The sequence below is a fragment of the Pyricularia grisea genome, chromosome VII (genome assembly GCF_004355905.1).
Source record: "Pyricularia grisea strain NI907 chromosome VII, whole genome shotgun sequence".
NCBI lineage: Eukaryota > Fungi > Ascomycota > Sordariomycetes > Magnaporthales > Pyriculariaceae > Pyricularia > Pyricularia grisea.
The window spans coordinates 1,085,269-1,104,933 of NC_044975.1; the positions used below are offsets into that span (position 1 = coordinate 1,085,269).

Consider the following 19,665-nt stretch of genomic DNA (forward strand, 5'->3'; position numbering starts at 1 on the left):
GTTTCGGGCTCCTAAACAGGACGAGGCGACCAGCCCAAGAGCTGGCAAGCATTGAGGAAACAATTACGAGATTGACCAATCACTTTTTTTTTTTTCTTCTAGCCTCTCGAATGGTGACGCGAACACGCATGCTTCTATAACGTACGTCGCGGCGGACCACGTGACACCCATCTGGCTGTCTCAATATCTGCCTGATACCAACAGTTGCGAGGCTGCTATATACCAAAATGAACTTTTTCATTCGGCCACTGGGCCGCTCAGGATCCACGGTCCCCAAGACACCATGTCTGAGAAGGATGGCCGAGATGGCAGGCTTTGAATCAACCGCCGCAAAGGCAGCACCCAGGGGTCGCTTTTTCTCCACCACCAGCACCCCCGCCAGCCAGCAGAGGCCTGACCCAAACCGCAAGCCGTCGGGCTACCACTACAGCCCTACCCAACCGCTGCCCGGCCCCGGCGCAAACACCGGCGCAAAACCCCGCCGCTGCCCACCGTACCTCCTTCTCTCCATAGGCGCCCTGCTGGGCAGCGTCTACGCCGTCTACCTGGTCAAGCTGCTCACCCTGCCGCCCGCGACCGCTGGATCCGAGCTCGACAAGGAAATCCTGGCAGAGATCAACTTGAGGGGCGACAAGCTCATAGAGGAGGTGCGTCGCCACACCGTCAACCCGGACAGCCCCGAATGGATCACCGTCTGCCCGACCGACTTCTCCGTCCAGGACACGCAGATACCCGGCATCCTGGTGGGCCCGCTCTCTTCGTCGGCGGGACTGCCCTACCACCGCCTGCTCCTCAACGTCGAGACCGGCTCATTCTGCGCAGTCATCTACATCGGCGACGGCGTCTGCGGTTGGCCGACGGTCGCGCACGGCGGCGCCACCGCCACCATCCTCCAGTCCGTCATGGCGGTCGCTGCCGGCTTGGTCAGGAGAAATCTCCCGGAAGGGCAAGAGGGGGAAAAGGTTACGCGGCTTTTCGATCCGGCGCACGTGGCTCTGTTCAACATCGAATACCGCAAAAGGCTCGAGACGTCACGCTTTTACTTTGTCTATGGTGCCGTCGATGACAACTCGGACGTGGTGGAAGGGGTGCGGAAGAACATTGTCAGTGGTGCTGTCCTCGACGTCATGCCGCACGATGCTGAGGAGAAGAACATCATGGTCACTACGATGGGTAAATTCCTAGCTCTAGTTGAAAAGTGAACTGCGTCAAAATAACACAAAGTCAACCGCCACCCGGTGTGGGGTTTCTGAGGCAGGCAGGGTAGCCAGCCAGCAACTGTCCGAGAAAGTGACTATCGGCGTATATGACGAATTGGGGGGGTTGGTATTGTAAGTCTAGTAGGTAGATAGATATAAACAATTTAATTTTGACTTGATATTCCCCCAGCGAAGACTCGAGGAAACTTGTAGTTTTGGTAAAGGGGTCTGGAACATATCCCTAGCCCTTTGCAAAATGGATATCCCGAGAAGACCGGCGGCGTTGGTGCAAAAAGCTACAAAAGGCCTCTAGGATGGTCTAGGAAACCGGAGTCTAGCGCCGCGCTTCTTCCCCCATACCCTAGAGGCCGGGATCTTAGTTCCCAGATCTGCATGGCCCAGACGGAAACAGGTTGTTTCGGGTCGAAGGGGTTCAAAAATCGTCTAGACTTGAAACAAGGGCCCGAGGAGAAGCAATAAACACGGTAACACGGCCTCAAAAGGTGAGAACGACCAAGGAGAATGAGAGTTGCGTGCGCAAAACTGCGCACGACATTCAAGTTTCCCGTGTCCTGTGTTTAACCTATCACCCAGAATCGTATTGTATTCACATCTCATCTGTCCGAGTGCAGCAAGTCTGGACGGAAAATGGAAATTTTCTACTTGAATAACCCGCACCTCAACGGCACGAAAAGATATTACACGCTTTCCCACCTTCTTGGATTGATCCCTTTCTCTACATAGGTAGAAATTAAGTAAGTGACAAAAAACAAAATTCTTTTATTCGATATACATCTAATAAGAGAGAGAAAAGAGCAGAAAGAATACAATAAAACGCCGATTAAACTCAAAGAGTGATCAAACAGGACCAAAAGAAAAGGATAAGAGAGGACCATGAATGTGCTCACACCCCATTGCAAATGCGTCATAAAAGAGCAAATAATTATCAGCACAGCTTCCAACAAGCATGTTAACATGTTCAAGAAGTGAAGGGTTAAAAAGAAAGGGTAAAGAGCATGAAAAGACATAAAGAGCAAAATATGGATGATATCATGACCCGAAAATACTTAATAAAACCGTCAAGAGGAAGAGGAAGCCATAAAAAAGACAAAAACTTCCAAAAAAAGGACTTTGACTTAGTTATCATGAATCCCATCCATGACGGGATATTGCACATAGTATGACTCATACCCGTTGGACATAACATAATAAGCGACGGGCATCATGTGGATCGTGGGGTTGACAAAGCCATAGCTGTTGTTGCTGCCGTTGCTGTTGTCGACAGAAGTGTTCATCGTGCCCCATGGATATTGATGTTGGTGTTGATCAGATGGAGAGAAAGGCGACATGACCGGCGGCTGGTAAAAGTGCTGCTGAGGATGTAAATGTGGCGGAGTGTTTGTACCCTGATAATGCTGACGCTGCTGCTGCTGCTGTTGCTGCTGCTGCTGCTCCTGCTGTAGCTGTACATAAAAAGTAGGATATTGCATCATGCGGGGCTGAAACTCCCCCGTCTGCGATCGCCACCAACCCTCAGCGCCGCCGGCGTCTTCCTAGGCGTTGGACTGCTGCTGTTGCTGCTGCGGCTGCTGCCGTTGGGTAGGTGGCGTCCACTGCTGTGACTGCGGTGAGCCCCCACCGCCCGGCCCATAGTGCGGGATGGGATGCTGCCCACCTCCCTGGATGGCGCCGTAGTTGGGAGACCCTCCCTCGTACGGCTGCGGCGGGTAACCGCCACGACCTGAGTAGTATCCGCCGCCACCACCTTGGTTTCGGTAGTTGAAGCCCTGTGACCCCCCACCCCGGCCAGGTCCGGCAGGTCGCCTCTGCCAACCACCCCGACCGCCTTGTGGTCCTGACCCGCCGTAAGCGACGTGGTGGTAACCTCGGTATCCGGTCCCATTGCCAGGTTGAGCCCTACCCATCTGCGGAGGGTAACCCTGGGAACCACCACGCCACTGCTGCCTTCCACCCCGTGATTGCTGTAGGCCGTCGCCCTTGCCCTGTGAGCCTCCGTGCGACTCGGTCCTGGGACTGCCTTCGTTGGGAGAACCTCCCCCGCCGCCAGCGGTGTTGCCTGAGCTAGATTCCTTCTTCTTCCATGGCCTCTTGCTGGGGGGCTTGCCGTTGGGGTTGAATGCGATACGCTTCACTGGGTCCGTTACCATAATGTTGTCCGAGAGTCCAGCCTCGTCTCGCTCCTGCGGAGTAGCCTTGCAGGCTTGGAAGACGAGCTCTAGCTTGTTACCGAATGGCGCCAACTCAGGCACCCACATCTTCACATAAGCACCCTCCTTGTCGTAGTCGAAGGCTTGTTTGACAGGGTTGAAGATTCGGGCTTCGCCGCGCGGATCGTTTCCGACACCAGCGACATACCTTCAGTGGTGCAAAGAATTAGCATCAGAACATGGACTCCGCGGTGTAACCAAGGGTGCTGCTCCCCAAATGAGATTCAACTTACTGCCAGTTCGCCCAATTCGAACACACATCATAGTCTACCAGCAACATCTCGTACCACTCGGCTCCCCATCGCCAGTCGATGCCTAGATGTTTAGCCAAGAAGTTGGCCGCGTTCTGCCGGGCTCGGTTGGATGTGTATCCAGTATGCAGCAGCTCGCGCATGGAGGCGTCGATCAAGCCGAGGCCTGTCGTGCCGGCCAGGAACCTATCTAAGCACACTTTGATCTTTTCAGGCTCTGGTGTCTGTCTCGGGTCAGCAGTTGCCGGATCCGGCGTCTTCCAGATAACCTTCTTGGCAATAGGCGGCGAGCCGCCGTCGGCAACCTCCCCGCCGCTACTGGTATCATAATTCCGACCTCCCCTGGGACCCTCGACCGAGTATAGCTTTTCTTTGATCTTTCTGGCGTATAGTCGCATGTAGTCCCTCCACATCAACTCCTCCCTGACTGACTTGGTGTTGATGTTTTCACCCTGCCCAAACCCTTCGATCTCTTGGAGTTCAGTGGCAGTGCCGTCCTCGTAACCGAGTAGAGATTCATGTATCTGCCGCGCTGTGATGCATCCCTGTGCAAGATACGCCGAGAGTTTTGTACTGAAGTCGGGGCCAATGAGACCGTTGCGAGATGTCTTGTAGTCCTTGATTATACCAGAGCTCATGACGTATTGCAAACGCTCCTGTCCTGGTGTTTCGCCCCCCTTGAACGGGTGAGCGGTGGTGGCGTTCTCGGCATGCTCGGGGAAAGGACCACCGGAGAAGTCCTTGACAGGCTTCAAAAGCGCTGTCTCAAGGTCTTCATAGTTATCTGGGACTGAAAATGGCCGTGCTTGCTCGGCAATAGTATCGGGCTCAGGGAATGGCGGGAGTGAATCCGTTTCAGGTGTTGGTAAAGACTTTCTTGGTCTCTCTCTTAATGGCTCAACCGACTTGCGGTAGTCTGTAAAAATCCCCGGCAGTTCTTGGGGCTCAGCGAAGTTCAAGTCGCGACTGCAACAACGCAGAAATAAAAGGTCAGAGGGTTCGAGTGAAAAAGAAAAGAGCGGAAAATAAAGATAGGCCAGGTCAGGGTGTTAGCACGCTGAGACGCGCAGGATCACTTACTCATCGATAAAGTACTTCTCATCCACGAGTTTCTTGAAGTCGAAGCCTCTCGTTTTACACACGTTTGATACAGAAATCTCGTCTTGAATTTCTTCGAGTCCCTCTTCCCCGACCATCCAAACCGAGCAAGCGTCGCCTCGTGCTTTGAGGCCATCGAGAAGGCCCTCGACGACATCCTGAAAGCTCCCGAGACGTAACAGGAGCCCGCTGTTTATCTTCTCGAGTGATTTCTTCACATCCCACACTGCCTGGGATATGAACTTGGCCCGATAAGGTCCGCATCTCCAGTAACCAGAAACCTTGCTCCTGGCTTCCGGGTAGGGGCTCTTCTCTGACTTATCGGAAATGAAGCCCGAGATCTCGACGTGATTTGAAGGGAATATATAGACAGGGAGAAGGTGAGTGAAACCGTGGTCCTTTTGGGTCGCGAGAGTATGTAGTATCGGGTTGTCTGAGACGCGCAGATCTTTGCGGAACAGGTAGATGAGAACGTTTCTTGGAGCCATCTTGGTGGAGAACCTTGCTGACTTCCCGTGAAGTTCCTTGAACAAGACCTGTCTGGAAGCAATACAAGCTATTCCACGTGCCAAAGGTGGTTGAACAACACAATGGTGCCAGGTGGACGGAGCAATATATGCGAGACGGCTGTGCCAATGAAATACTAAACCAGACATGCGGCGGGTATCACTAGCAGGGAACCTGGCGCGCCGGGCCCTCAGTAGATGACAGCTATTAGAGAAGACAGGAGGCTTCTAGCGCGATGTTGAGCCCTTCCAATCGTCCGGGAGCCTCGGTCTGCAGGGCAAAGGGTCGAGCTAGAGCGGTTGGTGCCGAGAGTATGGTCCGTGGTTCCCAAGTCAACATGTACAAAGCAAAATTTGCCTAGCGTTCAGTAATCGTCAGTTTTATCCCAGGGGAAAGGGGGCCCCAAAGCCAGCCTGTAATACGGATACTACCGCGAGGCATATATATAGACCGCTTTTGAGGGGCGCCCAGGTCTGACCATACCCTTGGCAAGGCCAGGCGACGGAACAAAGTTAGGCGACGGAACAAGGTAAGATAGCGACTCACACCCAACGTGAACGAACCGGGGACGTGCAGCCACCCTACAGTATAGAGAAGAAACGTAGCCCTGACAACAGAGTCGGTGGAGAAATCGATAGGTTGGTGCGGGATCAGTGCCGGGGGTGTTTATTTTCTGAGAAGCAAGCAGGGTTTGTGAGTGGTTAAAGCTGGTTAAAAGGAGGAGGGAGGCTTGGGAAAGATCCCAACGGCTCAAAAGCGACTATCCCTGAGTGGGTAGCTGGGTCCAGGGACCACCGAGAAATCAGGGTCGCGTCGAGGGGCCCTGAATAGCTCCCCACTCACACCTAGGTAGAGAATATTCCCGATCCAGATGATGCGTACTAGCGATGGTGGTGTCGATGTGGTGGGTCCTTTGACTCAATGGACACACTCCACCGTACAGCACACGTACAGCAAAAGAAAATACAAGGCCTAAAACGGGGATGATGGGTACTGTAGTGATGACGAAGGGGATGGATGGTCAGTGTGCCATGGCAATGGGCATGGTGCTGTGATTGCGGAGGGGGCGAGAGAAAAAGTGTGGGTGTCTGTGATCAAGGATGTCGCGAAACTTAGCAAATGACGCCGTTAAAGGGGGCCCGAGACAAGAAACGGTGAGGAGACAACCCGGGGTAATGTGTTGCAGAGTCCACGCCCAGTGGTGGTGGTAATGCTTGAAGGACGACAAAAGTGAACAATAAATGATGACAGCTGAGTTTGCTAATTCAAAAGTAAACTTTCGTAAAAGGGGGGCGGCGAGACCAGACGTAGTCAAACTTCCAGATGCTAAATCTCAAGAGTAGGCCGACCTTGTAGAGGTTCGGATTAGATTTCCAAAACTGGAACAAAGAGCCCCAGACGAGATTCGAATCGATTCCGGGACTGATGTGAGAGGGCCAGGGTGCCAAAGCCGAAAGTGAAAAGAAATAATAATAAAAAAAAAGGACAATTTTACTTTGAAAAGTAAGGTAAACTACCTAAGACAAATGTATCCGTACCTAGTCTAGTGGCTCGTACCTTGGGAGTTTAGAATTGCAAGGTTGATACCCAAGTGGCAACGGCTGTGGACAGTGACGCTCAAGAGATGAGACCAATCCAAGCAAAGAGACGCGCTAGCTGGACGCCCGTTGTCGTAGCCGGTTGCCGGTTGCGGGAGGGGGACAAGGCCAATTGATTGGAAAGTAGGTTCTGCAGCGAATTAGGTGTTGTGTGGAAACAACCCTAATCGAGTTACAAGGAGTATCGTCGTCAAACTGTCAGCCAAGCCAAGAGATCAGGCAGATGGGGGTGGGCTGGCTTTTTCTTGGTACGCTGATTTGCAGTTCGTGCTATTATCGAGCTAATGGATAAAAACCCAAGGTATCGGTAACGAACCGATGCGAAGCATTCGGGAAGAAAAGGTGGTTGCAAGATTAGGTTAGTTTGGTAGGGCAGGTGAGAGAAGATAGAGACATGATCAAAAGGTATGGACGGATATGTAATGTAGCCAAGGTAAGTAAGTAGTAAGTAGGTAAGGAGTAATGTATGTAGCTGAAGGTCAGATCGTCTAGTTTAGGCCAGTGAGTTAAGTTCACTAAGGTGAGGCAATGTGCCGGACTGGATGTAAGGCAGGTAAAAGGCAGGTACCGGACCGTTTTCACCCAGATTCACTAGATCAGGCCGACAATTCCTCTCCCCACCCCTGGTGTGTACGGTACAGCAAGGCGGGAAAATGAGTTTTAAAGCAATGACATAGGCAGTCCGGTAGCGTCAGCATGAAATATTACTGTTTCCAGCGACAAGGAGGTGGAAATAATGGATACAAGTGGGTAGGTCATTCAACAGAAGAGAGCCTAAAAGCCCTTAATAAAAATAAATAAAAATAAAAATAAAATTAAGAACAAAAAACACCAGGGTTAGGCAATATGAGGTATGACTAAAAAAAAGTGTAATCCAGATCTAATAATATGGGTACGGAGTAAGTATCCTCAGTGCTGTTGTTTGAAATGCTTCAACATAATGATGATGATGATGATGCCGTATTTCGCATCCCGGACCAAGGGTCCTTTTTGCATCAGATCAGCTTGTCCGCGTGTCGAGCGGGGGTCGGATCGGGTGCAACATTTCGCAAATGCAAATGTAAATCCTAGTCCAATTAAAAAGACACGCGAGCAGGCGGGAGTAATCTGCCATTGCGACTTCTTGGTTCAGGCGATTTGGGAGACACATTCAATCATTGAGCATCGAAGCATGGGGAACGCGACATCGAACATCGAGGTTGGGGTTCGTCGCTGGTGATGGGCAGCTCGTCTTGGTATTTGCGAATCGGGTTCGATTGACAGGCACAACCGTATCTATCCTTCAACAAAGTGGGGGTTCCGTAGGTGAAAGAAATGCTACGATTGGTGGGGTGAGTCCCATGGAGTGAGGTCCGATCTTGATTAGAGCGGGAAGGGGGGAAGACTGCAACTGCCAGATCGTGATTTGCAAAATCTACTGGGGTGAGTCTAGATCGGGGTCCATCGAATTTTTAGTCTCAACCTGCTTTTGCTACCTTGCTGGTTGCTACTGCTCATCTTTCCGTCTGCTGCATCGCAAGGTGTTATCTTGAGACGTTATTCTCCAGTTTCACTACCCCAGTAAATTAACTCCACTGTTTTTCCTTGATTGCTTCTTTCGTATGCACGTTAGCTCAGGTACCGTAAGATATACGCTTAAAGAGAGCGAGAGAGAGAGAAAAAAAAAATCTTCAGTAGCATCATCTGATATGAGAAGCCGGGCCTGAATGCTGGATGACTGGGCGATGCCAAGTTCGCGTCCTATTTTGAAAATCGATCGATCCGGAATCACACCCCACACCACAACAAACGTCGTCTCAATCGCGCCCTTGGGATCCCGAGTAGTGGTAATACTTTTTTTGTACCTAGTTTAGAAGCTACGAATATCTTCAGACAAGATTAAACAACTGGCTTTTCCATGGTGTTTTTGTCTTTCGCATTCTTCTTTGCCATGTTTTTACCTAATCTCGCTGTTTCTTTCCCATCAAAGTTAGACTTTGTTGGACTACAGGACACAAGAGCTAGTTAAAAAACCAGACGAATCTTGATCAGACCGCAAATGCCCTAAAAGGGGGCAGGCCCCAAAAAATGAACTTAGCCGGCTTGCCGACGCCAAAAAGACGGGACGAGTGGGTGGATGCTTTTAGTCAAGGGTCTTAGGTCTTGGGTACTCTAGTCTAGTCGCGAGTCGATACCCGGCTGCGGGCATCAGTCACGTGCATTATGGTTCGATGCGGTCGGCCCGTCTTTTGACAAAGGATCCTGTCGGATATTGCCCCTCGCATTCTACTACTTTTTTGCTAGCATGTACTAGTACGTAGTGGAAACCGGTAGGCAAGGCCGACGGTAAACTGAACCGAAGCTCTGACATTTCCTGCATGTGCCATAGCTCCTTGCTTAGGTAGCTACCTTACCTTACCTTACCTTACCTAGGAAGCTAGGTATGCATAGGTATGTACCTCCCTACTGTGGCATGGAACCACGCACAAGCCCCATCAACCAATCCAGCTTGTTTCCAATCAGCTAACCCTCCCACCCTCAGTAATGAGCTTAGGTCCCGTATCACAATACGGTAGTGACAATATATTTGGCTTTCGGCCAAACAGCCCAGTAGTATTACCGCTTAATGCAGAGTACGAAGTAAAAAATTCCGCCGGATAAAAAAATACGCAATCCAAATCTCATACGACCCAAGCACAAGCCTAGAACGGTCTGGTGCTTTGCCACTACTCAGGTTGGGCTACTTGTCAGATTGGGCTGGTATTTGTGGCTGAAATCAGGCCACCTCAAGTATAGCTGTGGTTACGACAATTCGACCAGTGTCTGGAGGCTGTACAAAAAATACTACGCACTCCACAATATTTCAAACCCAAATGCGAAAATGCGCAAACCAAATAAGAAGGTGATGGATAATAAAACAATAACAAAAAGAAGAAAAAACCCAAAAAAAAACCAAAGCCACCTTAAATGACGACCTTGCAAACCAAACGTGGACGAAACAAGGAGCACCCTAGTGAAAATGCCCAAGGCAGCCATTGGGCAACTTTTGGGATGTTTGATTGTGCTCAGACATGTCAACGCGAACTTCCACCGGATCATTGACGTTTTCCCATAGTCGATACCGTGAACTTGGGACCGGCGCCCTCCGCTAGTAATCATTCGGGCATCTCCGAGATGACAGGACAGGCCGCTCGATGTTTTCGAGAAAGAGTTGATTGTCTCGAGAAAAAACAAATGACGAAATGCAAAAAAAGTTCGTGAGCGACCGTTCCAAACTTGTTTGATGATGAACTTTGCGGAGCCTAACGTGGCGATTGTTTTTTTTTTTTTTTCTTTTTTATTTTTTTTTTTTTGTCTCTCATCATCATTTCTCTCCACTGAGCAGTATATTACCCCAGTCCCAAAAAAAAAAGGTCTAACTGCATTGTATTGCCTGCCGCATTGGCCAAACCGTTAAACCCCCTGCAGATTTCCAGCGTCGACGTGGAGTGTAACCCCCCCAAGAAGCAATCGGTCCTTGTAACTCAGAGGAAGAATTGCCTGCCGGAACTTATTATTGATCAACACCAAGCGGCAATGCGCTCGACTTCCCGGCAACGGGGATTTGTTCAAAAGAGGAGGTAAGGAGGTCACACCTCCTGCACCTTTTGGACGCGTCACACGGCCGGAGACATGTCCGATGAGGAGGAATAGGTAACGCTCTGTAGGAAATCTTGGAAGTATAGCCTTATCTCTTTTCGTTTAGTTGTTTTCTTTTCTTTTGCTTTCTTGTTTCTTTTGTCGCCACACTTCCCAAGCGAAGGCCCAACGTTGCAAGGGTCCTCTTCGACCTGATATTCCGATATCATTGGTACGGTCGACAAAATCGCGGGATAGTAGACTGCCACGCGCCGACAACTATGACTCGGCTCTTCGAGCTGAGACATGGGTCTACTCGTGTTGTCGGATGAATGGAGGGCACAAGACTGGTGAGAATACGCTCCTGGATCACGAATTAAAAGCGTATCCAGACATGATGCTAGTCGCTGACGGATTGGGCTAGACGCGTTTGCACTGAATTGGAGAAATTTGCCGCATGACCGCTGAGTTCCATTTGCTTCTGGTGGACAAGATGAGACTGAGCTATACATATTGTAGAGATGTGGCGACGTCACCCCAGGAGCTTAAACCTGGAAGAGCGACATGGGCCCGACCGATGGAGCATCCGGGTCATCCAAGAGCTTCCTAGCCCTTTCCATCCTCTCCTCAACGACCTTTTCCTCGGCCTCCCATCGTCCGGCTTGCTGTCCGCCACGGCCCCAGAGCCCAAACCATGAGCCTCCGGAAGAGGGCTCCTCACCGCGCTTCTCCTTCTGCCTCCTCTCCTCCGCCGCCAGCTGCCGGACCATTGTGGCCCAGTTGTCCAGCCCGGCGGCGAGGCACTCGCGGCACGTCGTGCGGGCGTCCAGGCTGACTACGTTGCGCCTCGAAATGAGGTCGCGCTCGTCGCGCCTCGCCGTCCCGAAAATGACGCTCGTGATACTCATGCTATTCTTGTTCGCATTTCCCTCACCCTGTATTTGGTGCAGCTGCTCCTCGGCAGTGTCAACCGCCTCACGCGTCCACGCAAGTCCTTCCTCTCTCGCGCGTGCTGACGACGCATACATGATCTCACCAATATGCATGTGCAAGGCGGCCTCTTCGCACCTCTCTTTGGCGTCGCGGGCTGGTGACCTCGTGCCGTCTGGCGGAGGGGGCGGGTACGGCGGCGGCGAGAAGAAAGAGACTGCCAAGTCAGAAATCTTCTCGGCGAACCACTTCTCCTGGGTGATCTGGCGCGGTTTGAATGTGTGTTCAGCTTCCATTGCTGAACCCACGCTAGGTAGGGACCGTCGCGCCCGTAGGATGGACACCATCATCGGCAGTCCCGATGATGTGTCGCCCTGTCGTGCCTTGAATTGTGCGTATGCCGTCAATGATCGTAGAGTATTGGCAGAGGGAAGAGCCGAATCCTTTAGCGTCCACATCTTGGGGTCCACCAGGTCCCTCTGGCCTGATGCATCTAGGGCAATGCCCACCGCCTGCTCATACATAGCCTCTGCGGCAGCCCCTTCCCCTTTGTACTCCAACCACGTAGCATAAGCCAGCGCCGCGTCCATACGCTGCCTCGGCGTGAAGCCCTTGGTGCCAAGGACCTTCTGGTACAGCATGTCCGGCCGCTCGGGGAACGCCAGCTCGCAGTCCTCCTCCTTGGGGGCGCTGGCCGCTCCTGCGGGGATGGGTTTCCTGTTAGGGTTCGAGGGCCCAATAACGACCTCGGGTGCGAACACGATCCCTCGGGTCTTGTCAACGACCCAGCCGTCCACATACTCCGCAGCCTTGCACCATGCCATCAGGACGTCGTAGTAGCCCCTTATCCACTCCTCACTCTTCGCGGACAAGTCCTTGCTCTCTGGTGGATGTGGCGGGTCCTGGCCCATCCCCATGTCCTTGACATTTTTGCCATCCACCTTGCCGTCCTCCAGGCGCCTGGCCGCATCCCGTAGCCGCTGGAAAATGTAGGGCCAATCGGGCTTGATGGTGTCGAGAACGTCACGCTCTGCCATGGCCTCGCGGACCATCCAGCGCGTGATAAATGACCACTCATGGGGTGTGGGGTGCTCCCTCTCGCGCACCTCTTCACGAACTGCAAACGCAATCGCCCATCCAAAGATGCTCATGGTGCCAAAGACGAAGCACCAGTAGACGGTCCAGTATGCCTCATTGACCAACCAATTGCGCCTGCCGGTGCCCATGTACCGGGTTTGTTGTCGGGGGCTCGGCGGGGCTAGAAATGGAAGCTGCGGTCGGTTGACTATTGACATCGTGCCGGCCGCGCGGCGAGGAGGCAATGGCCGGAGGGTCGGAGACACCCGGGCCCTCGGGAGGAGGCGGCGGAGAATGATACGTGCGCGAGACATGGCGGTGGTCTGGGTGCCAGTGACGGCTATAGGGGGGGTTGATAACTTTGAAACTTTCGAGCGGTAGCAACCTGAAGCTTCAGCTCGATGCTATTTGAGCCTCGATTATAGGCTCGGATGGAGGATCGTGTTCGTTCGAGATCGAATTCGCTGCTTTACTCACGCGCAGACGGCATTGTCAATCGTCAATCCCTGCCTATAAGGGGTTTTCCAATGTTCGGGTAGGCAGGGAGACTGCGAAGTGACCTTTCGTTAGACGTTGGTGTTGTTTTGTTGGGAGGTGAAGTTGCTGATACTGCGTCAGAAGCTGCGAGCTCTTCTGGGCAAGCTCTGCTGTGGGGCGAAAATCAACACTACCAGCAGGAAGCAACTCAATTGAGGTCACGTGGATACAGGCAGCCATGTTCGATGAGACCTGCAGGGCAGGACTTCTAGGTATCTCTCGACTCGCTGGACATCATCAAGGGCATTTCCGAGAGAACAATACAATGGTATGCCTGGGTAGATATATGTATAATGTACTAGCAATTTTTATTTCCAAAGACGAGGAGGTATCTAAACCTTTGAAACATCAAGTCTCATGCACAAACATAAGTACCAAAGTATGTATATATGGCAATGAATCACGTGCATTCAATGCACGTGAGAAATTGGATTTTGTCGTGCCTATAAGGTTCTTAGTACCCAAGGTAGACAGGCGACAAGGTAATTAAGACAAGACACCTTGCACTGATGGGCCTAGGTTCTTCCTCACTCTTCTTATCAAAACGTAATTGCAGCTCAGCTCAGCTGTCCATTAGTAATTAGTATCAGTTCAATTCATTCAGTATAAACCCGGTTCTAGACGTGAACTGTTCCGAGGATCGGCAGTCTCGCTTCCTGGTCGTTAAGCTGAACGTGTCAAGTGTGACGCGTTGCCGAACCTCGGCAATTTTTTATTGGACTTTATCAAATATGTTTTTGCCCATGCTCTCGAAACATTCTTGAAATTCTAAAAAAAACCCCAAGAGCTGCCAACTGACTGCGCATAACTGCGCCGGGGTCCGCGGCATGACGTTTCGAAATTAACGCTTCGACAACAAATTCTCAACCCCTTTTTCGCTTTCTTCTCTTGTTGAAATATTGCCTTGTTCAAATTTTTATGCTTGCTTTGATTATACTCTATATCTGAGTATTGAATTGAATGAAAAACAACAAAATTAGCGGATATACAAACAGCACGCGCTAAAGTAACAGTAAAATCAATTTCGGCACGCCAATAAACGACGGCACTGCTGAGGGTCAATCTACAAGGCTAGTTTGGTAGCCTTTATTAGAGGGAATCAATCTAGCTACTCACCCATCAACCAAACATGGGCGACCACAGCAACGATGATGGGGCAATCCCCTTCCCGACATTGATTCGTCCCCCACCAGAGGACCCCAACAAAGCCCCGATCGAAAACGTCCTGGACGTGACGGAGCTCAGCGTGATCGGCCAGGACGTCTTCACCAACACGCGGCCGGCTTGGCAGCCCCCGGGAGCACGAGGCATCTTTGGCGGCTCTGTCATCGCCATGTGCCTCTCAGCCGGGCAGAAGACGGTCCCGTCCAATTTTCTGGTCCACTCGTGCCACTGCTACTTCCTGCTGGCGGGGGCCAACGAGGTGCCCATCCTGTTCCATGTGGAGCGCGTGCGTGACGGCCGCTCCTTCGCCACGCGCACCGTCCAGGCCCGCCAGCGCGGCCGCTGCATCTTCACCACCACTATCAGCTTCGTCAAGGAGACGCCCGAGTCGGAGCGCAGCAAGAACCAAAACGTCGTGCGCCACTCGGCCAGCCTGCCCCCCGACGCCGGCCCCCCTCCCCCAGACGACCTGGACGAGGGGCCGACGCTGGCCTGGTTGGGTCCTTTCCAGTCGGGCCGCATGAAGGTCACCAACATGGACAGCCCCGACGTCCACAATCGCAAGTCACGCCATTGGACGAGGGCCAGGGGCAAGATCAGTGCTGAGGGCGGCGTCCAAGCCCACATGAACGCCCTCGCCTACGTCAGCGATAGCTACTTTATCGGCACCATCTCGAGGATCCACAAGCTGTGGAGGTTCCCGGTCAAGGTCGAAGATATCGACACGCTGGATCCCTGGTTGGTGGAGCAAATCAAGGACTTGCAGTATGTTATTCCACGCCCTTTTTTTTTCTGTTTGTTTCAATGAGCAAGTGTGGCGCTCACGAATCCCCCCTATTGAGGACATTTTACTGACAATCCGGCCCCATAAAGCGAGTTTGATGGTGGCGGTGATTTGAAGGACTGGGCTGATCGGCCCACGGTGGGCATGATGGTCAGTCTTGATCACAGCATCTATTTCCACGAGCCTAGAAGCATCAAGGCGGACGAGTGGATGTTCCAAGAGATGGAGAGCCCCTGGTCTGGGGATGGAAGGGGTGTAGTGATCCAAAGGATCTTCAATAAGGAAGGAGTCCTGGTAGCTACGTGTGTTCAAGAGGTGAGTTCTTATCTCCACTACAATTATCTGGCTTGCTTCACAGTGACTAACTTTTTGAACAGGGTCTTGTGAGATTAAAAGAACCTGAAGAAGTCGAGACGAAGGCTAAATTGTAAATAACCTTAAAGCAGAGTCCTGCTGACAGACAAGGAAGCTTGGGCGCATCGGATGTATCAAGGAATGTAAAGCTATCATATGTGGGCATTGCTTTCGCGGTCGACTGTGTGAAATACTTTTAAAGTGAAATATCGAAAGACAGACGTGCAGGCTGACCTAAGATTGAGGCTTATTAATGCTAAGAGTTCTATATCGGGGTATAAGCTCAGTCTGGGTACTCGCATCCGTAACCAAGACTAACAATACTTGCGCCCAGTATCGAATATTGGACTCAATATCAAACATCGAAATCGTCCATCTCCTCAGCACCTGGAGCCCTCAGGATGAACATGAAAACATCGTGCCCCTCGCGGCGTAGAGCTTCGGCTTCCTCCTGCGAGATGGGCTTATCATTGCTCTCGTGGTCCGCATCGGCCGCTTCCTTGTCCACCAAAGACGACTTCTCGCCAGACTTGTCCGCAGCGTCACCCTTCGCCTGATCCTCCTCAATGACTTTACCATCTGCGTCAACCGTGACGACTACGTCTTTGACGTCCAGAGATCCATCTTCCGTGTATCGCCACATATCGGCCACCTCTCCCCTGACGATCCCTGTCAGCCACGCGGCGCCCGTGACGCACGGCACCAAGTAAAGTAGCGCGGGCTGGCCGTGGTTAAATGTCAGGAGCATGCTGATGGTCAACGCCATGCCGAAAGCGTAGCCCCATACCGCAGCCATAAAGTACGTCTTGGGGAACTGCGTAGAGGCTAGGCCGACGGTTGACTTTGCTTGCTTCAGCCCGGCAGTCCAGAGCAAGTCACCCCAGCGGCCCTGAGGATCGATGTATTCGGCCTTGGTCTGGATGGTTCCGATCTCACCAACGACGACCTTTGTTGCATCCCCTGTCGTGTTTTTGTTTTCGCTCTCTGCAAGCTCTGACGCGAGATTTTGCTTGGTCTTTGTAATCTTGCTCTGGTAATGGCGCCACAGGTCAAAACGGAGACAAAGGCACATAAAGATTCCCGGAAGCACTATATCGCCTAAGCCGAGCATGCTTCCCCGCTTGGGCTCGCCGAAAGTTAGCTTGATAGGAGCGTCGACCTTGGTGGCCACAGTGATCATGTACGGCCTGAATCAGCGCAGTCTGCTTGTTAGTATTATCTTCCATGGACCTTCTGGAATTAGGGAGGGTATGAAGGGACATCTCACGTGTAAAAAACCATGACTATATCATATACAAACAGACCAGCAAGTACCATGGTCCCGATGGTAAACGAAGTGGGAGACATGAGCTGAAACGCTCCATAGCACATGCCGAGACCCATGACGTTGGAAAGTACGGTAGCGTTGGTGTACTGATAAGCGGCAGCAACGGCGGCGGCAGCCACAAGACCCAGGACGTCGCAAAGGGTAAGCTGGAACTCGGTCTTGCCGAAACCATGCAGGCCGATTTTGACTGTCCAGTGCTCCTTGACGAGAAGCCGCACAGCCCAGAGCTTGTTTCGGGTGGAATCCCCACAGCTCAGGGTCGAGAGAAATCCGGGGAAGGGCATGGGGTGCTTCTCATCGGGACGCCAGCTACCAGACTCGTCGCGGTAAAGACCATGCTGGTCCACGGAGGTGAGGTCGGTTGTAGCTACGGTGTCACCATGGGCGGAAGCAACATGTTGTTCCTCGGCTGCTTCCTCAACTCGTACCAGCTGGCGTCGACGGAGTGAATCAAAACGCCACAAGTTGCCCTTGCCGTCCTTCCAGACGTTTGGAAAGACGAAGCTCGTGGTGAAGTGCATAACATCGCCGAGCAACTTCCCGAGGCTGAACAGCGAAGCGATCGAGAAGTAACCGCTAATGATCTTGCTGATGAACTCGGGATCATCCATCCACTGAATGAGATAGTACAGACCAACGAGGGTGAAGCCAGCCAGTATCGGGAACAGGATGGCATCAGAAGCCTGGAAACCCTCGACAAACTGGGCTTCTTCCTTCTTCTTCTTTTTCTTCTTGCCATCCTTCTCCTTGGCGAACTTGTTGGAAGTCCGGGGCGCTGCGGAAGGAGGACGGCGTAGAGTAGCGTGAGCGCCGACGTAGATGATGGCGATGGCGGTCAGAACCATGCGAGTTTGCAGCAAGAGCAACCCCTTGTTCTCAGCGAGGGTCTCTAGAAGCGGGTGCCATTGCGGCTTGGTGCTGTTGCCACCCTCTGAAGATTGGGGATCCATGGCTGCTGGTATGGTGATGAGGGAAGTCTAGAGCATCTAAGTCTAGGTAGCTACGTAGCGAGTGAGGTTTTGTGAAAAGAGATGTGCCGGGAACGTGATTTGAATGATCAAGATGCGGATTTGGAGATGGGCTCAGTTCCGTGTGGAACATTCCACATATAGCCAGGATTTCCGCTCGTGAATGAAATGGTGCCAAAGAGTGATAATTCCAGAAAGAAAGGTAAACCAGAAATGACCCGAGCCTTCCTTCCCCAGTGCCCGAGCTTTAACCACTAGGTAGGACTGTTTATCATTCGCAGCGAGAGGCAGGTGACAAACAAACCCTTCACTTCAAAGGGAAACTGATAGGCACGTCAAATGCGACAACTGTCCTGTCTCACCAGCTAAAGAATGCCTGCTTGAAAACCCAAGTTCTTTCTTGTTAGTGTCTTGATGGGCTGTGAGTGAGAGTTTTGAATAGGGATATTTCAGCCAACAAATTGTTGACAAACAGCGTTTTCGTAGCAAGCTGATAAAAACTAGCCTTTTGTCTTGTGGGTTGTTGCGTCAAGCCCAATGTAATCTAAGGGTGTTCACTGCGACGAGGGGAAGACAGGATGAAATGCCCCACTACAGCCCGGGCACCAAAGCCACTGTGGAGACGCTGCAGCATAGGCGTCATTGTGCCACTGTGCTTCAGGTGCTCATTGTCCATATGTTTATTTTTTACCCCGTGCGTACTTGCATGGCCGTGAAAGAGGATAAAAATCCTTGCAAATGGAACCTATGATATGCTGCCATCTTTGTTTTAAGCCTGATTCTCTCGCAGCTCATGAATAAAGGAATACTGCTACCAGCCCACTCAAGTTCAAAGTAGTTGCAATGCGCCGCCTAAAAAGTGAAAAAAAACGCGATGCAGACAAACAATCTCAACTCATAAAACCCTCTCTTCCCAGTCCATCACTGCTGCTCAACGACCTTAGCCCTTACAATCTTGAGCTCCGTGACCGGACGATCCGACTTATCCGTCTGGACCCTGCCCATCCTCTCCACGACGCCCATGCCACCCGAGACCCTACCAAAGATGGTGTGCTTTCCGTCCAGCCAAGGCGTGGGCGCCAGCGTGATGAAGAACTGGCTCCCGTTGGTGTTGGGACCGGCGTTTGCCATGGACAGGATCCCCGCGCCCGTGTGCTTAAGGTCCGGCCGGATCTCGTCCTCGAACTTGTCGCCGTAGATGGAGGAGCCGCCCCGGCCCGTGCCCGTCGGGTCGCCGCCCTGGATCATAAAGTCGCTAATAACCCGGTGGAACACGGTCCCGTCGTAGTAGCCCCGCGACGCGAGCGTGCTGAAGTTCTTGCACGTCTTGGGCGCGTGCGACTCATACAGCTCCACGACAATGGTGCCCTGGTGTGTGTTTTTGTGGTTATTGTCAGTGCTGAGAAGAAGGAGAAGAAATTTGTGAAAGTTTAAAAGAAAAGAAAAGAAACAGTTGAATAGAAAACAAGGTAATTTTTGCAAGAACAAAATTGTTTTGGAGGAATCTTACCATTGAGGTCTCGATAGAAACGTTGGTGGCCATTTTGGATTGCAAGTGAGCGCCAATGAGATTTCAATTTGCCTTCTTTGTGTTGAAAATGTCGATAAAATAAGCTCTCAATAGCTTCAAAGCCGTATTTGGTAGTTTGATTTGACTGCAGATTGCACAGCTTGAGAGCCTTGATGATGAGAGCTTCCAGTTGAAAGTGGGGATGCAAAGAGCTCGGTGTTGAAATTGAATTCAAGGACCGGCCCGTGAAATTTACAGTCAAAAAATGGGTTTGATATCGCCCTTCAAAACGTGGCAGATCCAACGTGGCATATGCGTACAAATATCAAATGTTTGCTTGCGCGCTTGGCAACTTGTAAAATCCCGAAAGGTGCGCAACAAAAACTCAAAAAAAAAAAAAAAAAAAAAAAAAAAAAAAAAGAAAAAAAAAAGGAGGGAAAACACAGATTTGGACGGCAGGCACTTCTGATTATGAGCTCAGAGCCATGTGTCGGCATAGGTTGCCCCTCAGTTACAAGCCTCAGATGAGGAGGTAT

At 51.6% G+C, this 19,665-nt stretch overlaps 6 protein-coding genes across 6 annotated transcripts; 2 read left to right on the plus strand and 4 right to left on the minus strand.

Moving 5' to 3' along the window:
* Window positions 1–227: 227 nt before the first annotated feature.
* On the plus strand, window positions 228–1,202 carry PgNI_10353 (uncharacterized protein; the record flags this gene model as incomplete). Its single annotated transcript, XM_031130326.1, has 1 exon — window positions 228–1,202. One exon carries the CDS (start codon window positions 228–230, stop codon window positions 1,200–1,202), a length of 975 nt encoding a protein of 324 aa, XP_030980428.1.
* Window positions 1,203–2,570: 1,368 nt separating this feature from the next.
* On the minus strand, window positions 2,571–7,918 carry PgNI_10354 (uncharacterized protein). Its single transcript, XM_031130327.1, has 5 exons — window positions 6,822–7,918; window positions 5,830–5,956; window positions 4,759–5,640; window positions 3,661–4,644; window positions 2,571–3,575 (listed from the first exon to the last, which is right to left on the minus strand). The coding sequence occupies exons 3-5, from the start codon at window positions 5,430–5,432 to the stop codon at window positions 2,753–2,755; spliced, it is 2,481 nt and encodes an 826-aa protein (XP_030980181.1). The 5' UTR covers window positions 5,433–5,640; window positions 5,830–5,956; window positions 6,822–7,918; the 3' UTR covers window positions 2,571–2,752.
* A 3,105-nt stretch (window positions 7,919–11,023) lies between these two features.
* PgNI_10355 (uncharacterized protein) lies at window positions 11,024–12,799 on the minus strand (the record flags this gene model as incomplete). The annotated part of the gene is made up of 1 exon (XM_031130328.1): window positions 11,024–12,799. One exon carries the CDS (start codon window positions 12,797–12,799, stop codon window positions 11,024–11,026), a length of 1,776 nt encoding a protein of 591 aa, XP_030980282.1.
* A 1,352-nt stretch (window positions 12,800–14,151) lies between these two features.
* Window positions 14,152–15,401, plus strand: PgNI_10356 (uncharacterized protein; the record flags this gene model as incomplete). The annotated part of the gene is made up of 3 exons (XM_031130329.1): window positions 14,152–14,951; window positions 15,060–15,285; window positions 15,348–15,401. 3 exons carry the CDS (start codon window positions 14,152–14,154, stop codon window positions 15,399–15,401), a joined length of 1,080 nt encoding a protein of 359 aa, XP_030979834.1.
* A 278-nt stretch (window positions 15,402–15,679) lies between these two features.
* Window positions 15,680–17,601, minus strand: PgNI_10358 (uncharacterized protein; the record flags this gene model as incomplete). The annotated part of the gene is made up of 2 exons (XM_031130330.1): window positions 15,680–16,511; window positions 16,592–17,601. The coding sequence occupies 2 exons, from the start codon at window positions 17,599–17,601 to the stop codon at window positions 15,680–15,682; spliced, it is 1,842 nt and encodes a 613-aa protein (XP_030980238.1).
* Window positions 17,602–18,235: 634 nt separating this feature from the next.
* PgNI_10359 (uncharacterized protein) lies at window positions 18,236–19,559 on the minus strand. The gene is made up of 2 exons (XM_031130331.1): window positions 19,130–19,559; window positions 18,236–18,987 (listed from the first exon to the last, which is right to left on the minus strand). Exons 1-2 carry the CDS (start codon window positions 19,160–19,162, stop codon window positions 18,541–18,543), a joined length of 480 nt encoding a protein of 159 aa, XP_030980031.1. The 5' UTR covers window positions 19,163–19,559; the 3' UTR covers window positions 18,236–18,540.
* Window positions 19,560–19,665: the final 106 nt, after the last annotated feature.

Excerpts from the sequence above, each read along its gene's own strand:
- PgNI_10354 (XM_031130327.1), bottom strand. The coding sequence starts at position 5,432 with ATGTCTGGTTTAGTATTTCATTGGCACAGCCGTCTCGCATATATTGCT. Across the intron at positions 4,645-4,758 it reads GAGAAGTACTTTATCGATGA|TCGCGACTTGAACTTCGCTG; the intron begins GTAAGTGATCCT and ends GCGTTGTTGCAG. Across the intron at positions 3,576-3,660 it reads TCGAATTGGGCGAACTGGCA|GTATGTCGCTGGTGTCGGAA; the intron begins GTAAGTTGAATC and ends GCACCACTGAAG.
- PgNI_10359 (XM_031130331.1), bottom strand. The coding sequence starts at position 19,162 with ATGGCCACCAACGTTTCTATCGAGACCTCAATG. Across the intron at positions 18,988-19,129 it reads TTTCTATCGAGACCTCAATG|GGCACCATTGTCGTGGAGCT; the intron begins GTAAGATTCCTC and ends AACACACACCAG.